This window comes from Phalaenopsis equestris, unplaced genomic scaffold (assembly GCF_001263595.1).
Source record: "Phalaenopsis equestris unplaced genomic scaffold, ASM126359v1 Scaffold000877, whole genome shotgun sequence".
In the NCBI taxonomy this organism is placed as follows: Eukaryota; Viridiplantae; Streptophyta; class Magnoliopsida; order Asparagales; family Orchidaceae; genus Phalaenopsis; species Phalaenopsis equestris.
The window spans coordinates 372,740-380,221 of record NW_018165317.1 but is presented as its reverse complement, the minus strand read 5'-3'; the positions used below and the strand labels follow the sequence as shown (position 1 = coordinate 380,221).

The following is a 7,482-nucleotide window of genomic DNA, read 5'->3' as shown; positions in this document are numbered from 1 at the left end:
CGGCATTCTGCCAGGCATCTCCTTGCGCGGCTCAGTCGCAGATGCAGGCGCCATAAAACCTTTCTCAGTTTTCTTCTTTTCCGACTTCTCCTCGAAGCCCTAACAATGGCAACCCCAGTTCCTCCCAAACCATGGAAAGCGGAGTACGCAAAGTCTGGAAGATCTTCCTGCAAGACCTGCAAGAATGCTATTAATAAGGACCATCTCAGGCTTGGCAAGATGGTTGTGGCCACTCAGTTTGACGGATTCATGCCTGTAAAACTCTCCACATTATGCGCTTTTTTCCCGTTAAATCGATCGTCCCCTTATAAGGATCATGTCTGATAATGCCATCCTTTTTTGTCGGGGTTTTGGATTAATCTGAACTTAGTCGCCCTTTTAATCATTTTTAATAAATCCATCAAACTTTTGTTTAGGGTTTATGTGAGGCAGTTTTCTAACTGTTATAGGGTTTAGACCGCTGCCACAAGTGCTTTGGCTGTTGCTTTCTTATTGTGTTTCAAAAACTATTGTGAGGAGAAGCTCCTTTTGGGAACAAGATCTATTAGTTTGGTATTTGCAAGAGAAGTTATTCTAATTTTTCAAAAATAAAATAAAAAAAAATTATAAAATACTTACAGCAGCTTTACAATAACCTTTACAAAAGGATACATTCCCCTAAATGGACTCTTAGTTAATTTTATAAATCTAGATTTTGGGTGTCTTTGGCTGCAAGTAGGATTTAGCAAATGTTGGATTTAGTAAATCTGTTAATCCACTCAACCCATGGATTTAATAAATACGGATTTAAGTCGAATCAAAGGCAAAATTGGAGCTACTAAATTTGAAAATTTATAAATCCACGGAACATTTGCTTTTTATCGTTTGGTTGAATTTAATAGATTCGGTGATAAATCCTATTAAAAGGCGCCACCAAACTTCTCCTTTTTAAATCCAAGGTGTTAAAATTTAAAGATTGTTTAATATGGCAACTCTTAGATCTTGTTAAATGATAGTATCCTTGGTTGTTTTTTTTAAAGTTTAGAATTTAACTGTATGTGAGAATACCTAAAGGAAATGAAAAATGAGAGGGGTTTTATTGGCATGAACTTCGGTTCAAATGGAGCTTTTAGGGATTAGGAGACATTGGAGCTTGTGCGGAAAATAGCGATCAATGAGCTTGCAACAAGACTGATATGGAGGAGCTTGCAAGAAGTGACTAAGGATATTGCAGCTAGACTGGCACATAGGAGTTCATAGGGAAACACATGACAAAGGAGATCATAACAAGAAGAAAAGTGGAGCTCGTGAGAAGTGTAAGGGAACAATGAATTAGCAACAAAAGGAGAAGCACTAAAATTTAGAAGTTGGACAAAAAGGCGATTGAATCTATAGTTAGATTTACATACACCAACAAAATGTTGATAAAGATTTACCTCAAATTCTAGTTAAATTTTAATTAAGTCTAGCCACCAAAGAGCCCCATGGAGTAGTCTAATGGTTTGTCTATCAACCTTTTTGGTTTAATGATGGTGGGTTTGATACATATCTAATGTGTGTCTATCTTGTATATTCTTAAGTTTGTGTCTAGCTCCTTTGCTAAATAGATTTTGATTTTTTCATTGGTTTGCCATTTAAAAACAAAAATGATTCATGCTTGTTGTTGTTGTCATTTCAAAGAAAGAAAAAAAGAAATTTTTGGTATATCTCGATCCAACATCTATAGATTTATCTCAATTAGATTTTTTTGATTGTCTTTATGAATCCTCATATTCCATTCTTTCAAATTTTCTCATTGGTGTTACATCTATTTGTTTCTATTGCTTTACATAACTTCTATACATTTAACCTGGGTTCTTTCCCCTAATCCCTTTAACATAATTTGAATGATTATCTTATTAGTGGTTAGTGCATCTTCTGCCTTTGTTGTGGAGGCCCAAACAACCTAAGTTTGTTTTCACATTTTTGTCTCTAATAAGTGCTACTCGAATCATTCCTTTAGTTTTGTTATTTTTAAGTCCATCCTTCATGTTCATTTTTGGTGTATTACCATAATTTTTAGGGATTATCACACATGCCACATAATTCTTATGTATAACATATCTAACACCTAAGATTTTGATATTTGCATTTATAACACTTTGTTATTATAAACCTATGCATGAAGTCGTGTATTTCAGTTTAAAAAGTTAGTTAGAGTGGTATTTTTGATGTGATATTAAAGATTTGGGTCTTATACATGAATTATTTAAGTTTAGACATTAGATAAGTAAATATATAAAACTTGTGTGGTTTGCATGTAAATACCCCTAATTTTATATTACTAGTATACCATCCCACTCTAATATATTAAACCTTACTGAAAATTATATGATTGTTAGTATTGTTAATCATTGGAAAGGTCTTACCTGCTTGAATGGTAAGAAATTTGGTGAAGCTGGAGGAAACAATACTCACTATCTATTAAGATCAAGCAACAGAGGCACGAGCTCTCAACTTTTGTCTTAAGGGAATAAGGACTTGAAAATCATGAAAGAGGAATCAAATTGAGGGCAAGGAAGCCTAATATAAAAGAGAATTTGCACCTACAAGGAATGAGCATACTTGTCAACATCGAGTAAAGCATTTGTGCACAAATCTTTGGAGTCATAACACATTGCACATAACGAAGTATAGAATATTTAATGATTTATCAATAATTGAACATTATAGTGAAAAAAAATAATGAAAATAAAAAGAATATAGTGTCACATAGTTATGCATAACAATGTTTAATCTTGGCATGTATGAAGTTCATTAAAGAATCAAACTGAAAATGACTTTTCATGGTAAATAAACATATTTTGGACGTTGAAATTGCTTCATAATCATTGCAATACATAATATTAGAGCAAATTGCAAAACATTAGAGTTAAGAATTTTATACAAGCACACAAAAAAAAAAGTCTGTAAAAATTATCAAAGAATATTTATTCTCAAAATACAATGACTTTCTTAACAAATTTCATATTAAGGAACTATTGTCATTCTTAGAATCATCATCATCATAAACTTAAGTATGTTCAACTTCTTCATACTTGTCATTTCCCGCATCATTATCCATGCTTTGTAGTTTTTTTTAATTGAACTTTTCTAAGTGTGTTCTTAAAAAATTAACTTGGTTTAAGATAAAATTGAAGGCATCTTGTTTTTTTTTCACAGTATAAGAACTATTTTTAATCATTTTGAATGGATTTTTTTTTTACTTAACATGCTTTTATTATTTGAATGTTCATTTTTTACTCTTTTTTGAGGCAAAAAAATAATTAGAATATAGAAGGGTAGGTACATACAACTAGAGTTATTAGTCTCGCCTATTGCTGGTTCTTGAAGTTAAGATTTTGTTCTATACTTTAGGCATTGGCCGCCCGAATTTATAGTTTGTACTTATGTCTTTATGGATGTGTGCTTGGCTAGAATAATTAGCCTCAATTCCTCCTTGAGACATTTTTTAGCACCAGAATAATTGTAATCTGACAAAGACTTTATCTTGTTTGTACTTTTTACTAGCTTTGTTTCAGAAAAATTTAGGCGCAATTTTTTTACGTTTTATATTGCTCTACATGTTGCCTATTTTGTATTTACTTTCGACCATACTTTTCTTGAATATCTTTGCCAAAAGCAATAGCTAGAGGTGAGAATGATCCGATTTAATATAATTCTCAAAATTTGCTCAAACATATGTAGTTTGGCTTAAAATTGGCTAGTGAATTGAGCTATGGTAATTTCAAGGAAGCTTAACTCTAATTTGAATTGAATATATTTGAAATTAGTATGTTTTATGTCTTTTTTTGAATCATTATATATGCATGGATTCATAATTATGATGCCTTATACTTATATACTTAATAAACAAATAAATATTTACTAATATTAATATTTTGAGTTGAACATAAGGTAGCTTGTTCAGTTTTTTCTCTTTGGTAAAGTTTTTTTAATCACAAAATGTATAAATGTATGCTATGATTCGTTAAATGTGTTAAGCATTAAGTGAAAAGCTACTTAGTAATTCGGTAATAACTGTGTTTAGCAGTTAGTTTGTTGATTTTATAATATCTCTTTATGATTGAACCATGAATGGCTTCTATCTTTTATTTTGAGAAATGTGTCAAAATGGTCCTCTGACCCATTGTTCAATTTTTAGCCCGTGAGTCTATAAAGTTGCAAATTTATTCCCCGGACTCTTTTAATGGGGGTTGAAACAATCCTCATGGAGGACTATTTCAGCCCATATTAAAAGAGTGCAGGGACTAACTTGACACTTTTATAGACTTTGGGACTAAAATGACGTTCAAGGACTATTTTGAAACTTTACCCCTTTTATGCTGTCACTTTATATGCTTCTCGGAAGAGATTTGCTATGGTAGAGAGTTGCTTAAGACAAAACACTATTGGAAGTCCTTTTTCTTTTTTTTCGGTAGCTATTTAATTTTGTTTGCTATTGTTTATGAGCAGCTGTGGCATCATGTTGGATGCATCTTAAAGAAAGCGAATGAAATCAAAGAGTATGTATCTCTGAAGATGGTTTCTATTTTATTTGAATTTCTTCTTTTACCTGCAACACATGCTCCTCCTCTCAATTCCGCAAGCAAAACCTTATTCCCTCTTTTTATTAGAGCCATTTACATACATAGCAGCCAATTCTTATGTATTTACATATCTAACACCTAAATTTTACTTTTTACATTTTTACACCCAAATCTTTCATATCACATAAAAAATACCACTATTTTAACTTTTAAAATGTGAAATATACATATTCATGCATAAGTAAGGTGGTTTATATGTAAACAAGTGAAGTTTAGGTACTAGATATGTGACATAGGATTTAAGCTGCATGTATGTAAATCTTCCTTTTCATTATGCAAGTCAACTGTTACTATGATGGTTTCAAAGACATTAAACAGCCTTAAGTTATTTAGATATGACCAATGATATTGATGCTAGTTTTAAATTAGAGAGTTATGAATTTTCTTCTTGACAATTTAATTAGTTGTAGCTCTTATCATTATCATCAGAATTGATGACATCGAAGGTTTAGACTTGCTTCGGTGGGAGGATCAACAAAAACTACGAAAATATGTGGAGGGTTTAACCTCAGCTACACCCAGTGCTAAGGATGTTGAAAGCATTATTGAAGTGTCGCGAACTTCTCGTGCTGCCTGCAAACGTTGCAGCGAGAAGATTATGAAAGGAATGGTTAGTATTCTTTTACTCTTGTTGCTGTGGTATTCTTATTCCAAGTTGCCTGACTTTTCTTTTAATTTTTTAATTTTTTAATTTTTAAAATTTTGAAGGTTTTCATACATACCACACAATTCCTATGTATTGACATATCTAAGATTTAAACTCTAATTTCTACATACCTGTGGCCTCACTTATGCATGAAAAGATGCATTTCACCTTTAAAAGTTAAAATGTTGGTATTTTTGGTGTGCTATGAAAGATTTGGGTGGTATGAATGTAAAAGGTGGAATTTTGTAAATACATACGAAATACGTGGTATGCATGTAAATGCCTCCATTTTTTTGGTGTCTTATGATATGAGTACAATTTAATTTTAAATGATACTGCTAGCGTCCCTGCTACAAAATATATACTTTTGAAGTTCAGTATGTCGGCGCTTAAAAGAAGAAAGTTATGTTTGGGGGTCGCCCGTAAGAAGCTGTCGGCAGCCGGAATCGAAATCCCGTCACCCGCTTCGGAAGGATTTTTTAATTTACGTATATATATATAATTTTAGAAAAATATGAAATCAAACTGACCTCATATTTTTCACAGTTTAAATGAAAGAGCACTCTACCTCAAATCCTGTATCTATCCCGAGGGATAAACACAAGACTGGAGGATAAGACTCGATCAAATAAACTAAGAAATATATGACATCCGTTTGGTCTGCGAAACCGTTTTATTTACCGACAATTTTTCCTATTTAATACAAAAAATTAAATAGAGTATTTTAGGCTGGGTTCAGAAAAGCTTCCTATAAGGGCAAACCCCTATAGTTAATTACATCTTAAATGACCGAAGTCACTTAAGAAAACTCTTGATAAAAATCAGGAAATATTTTCTTCAAAGTCAAAAGGATAGGACTTTTCAACGAGATCGGACGAAGATGTGTGAAAGGGGAAATGCTCGAATCTGGAACATTGTTGAAGAATCCAAATGAAGAGAAACTAGGTGAGGCCACAGATCCGGAGGTGAACTCTCGTGACTTCCCGGTCTATCCTATGATTTGGCTTCAGTTTTGAGAAGAAATTATTCAAGTGTTTCATCCTGTCAATTTTATTTAATTAGGGCTTATATTTACGTGACATAGTCCTCAAATCTGGAACATTGTTGAGGAATCCAAATGAAGAGAAACTAGGGGAAGCCACAGATCTTGAGGGGAACCTCAGTGACTTCCCAGTCTATCCTATGGTTTGGCTCCAATTTTAGGAAGAAAATATTAAAGTGTTTTATCCTGCCAATTTTATTTAATTAGGGCTTATATTTGCGTGACAGGGTCACTCAAATTGCCTAGAAGATATGAGGGTTTACGTCGTATCGGACGACAACCTCGGAACCTAGAACGAGTTAGGGCTCAGATCGTACGGCAGAGCTATACGAATGCCTAAAGAAAAAGGTGGAGGATTTATGTTGCGCTAGGCAAACAACCTCGAAAACCTATGGATTGTTGTTTAATTTCTAGAAAAGGGAATGGTTTTGCTGGGGAAGACATGTTCTGCTGTTGAAGATGGTCGTGCTGCCCACCGCGCTAGCTCCAAGCTCCTCGACGTGACGAGTTTAAGTTTTCTAGAGTGTCTGGTTGTAGTATCAAATCAAACGGCCCTATGGTTGTAGTCCTCTAAACATCCTATGTAAAAAAAAGGTAAACATGTTTAAAGTTATAAAATGTAAAGCGTGCAATACAAGAATGAACAGTAGCAGGTAGAAACAGAAGCAATACAACATGCTATACATGAAAGACAGTAGCAGGTAGAAACAGGACAAGTGTAACATGCTGTACATGAAAGACAGTAGCAGGTAGAAACAGGACAAGTGTAATATGCTGTACATGAAAGATAGTAGCAGATAGAAACATGACAAGTGTAACATGCTGTACATGAAAGACAGTAGCAGGTTGAAACAAGAAAATTAAGTACTGTAAAATGTAAAACAAACCTGTATGCTTGTGAAATCCGCTGTCCCTTAAGCATAACAAACCTAAATGCATCTCAAAAAGTAAATCCCGAAAGAAACGTCGTCCAGGAAACCCGAAGAAAAGCGGAGGAACTCGAGAAAATCAACGAAAGAGACTCAAGTAAAAGAAAATCCTCAAAACTCCTGGGAAAATCCCGAAAGAAAAGAAAAGTAATACGAGTGCTCCGTCCCAAAATTTCGATAAAACCAAATAAAATTCGGATGAGGCGGGACCGCAAACACTCGTATGGGACTAGGCTCAGATATATTTATTCTCGAGGA

The 7,482-nt window shown here is 33.6% G+C and overlaps 1 protein-coding gene across 1 annotated transcript in view; it reads left to right on the top strand.

Annotated features, from left to right (window-relative positions):
• Nucleotides 1-6: 6 nt before the first annotated feature.
• LOC110032047 (poly [ADP-ribose] polymerase 1) overlaps nt 7-7,482 on the top strand; it is a 22,651-nt gene continuing 15,175 nt past the window's right edge. The window contains exons 1-3 of the mRNA XM_020735558.1: nt 7-255; nt 4,474-4,523; nt 5,037-5,217. Of these exons, the coding sequence (XP_020591217.1) occupies nt 106-255; nt 4,474-4,523; nt 5,037-5,217 (381 nt within the window). The 5' untranslated portion in view covers nt 7-105. The remainder of the gene's footprint in view (nt 256-4,473; nt 4,524-5,036; nt 5,218-7,482) is intronic.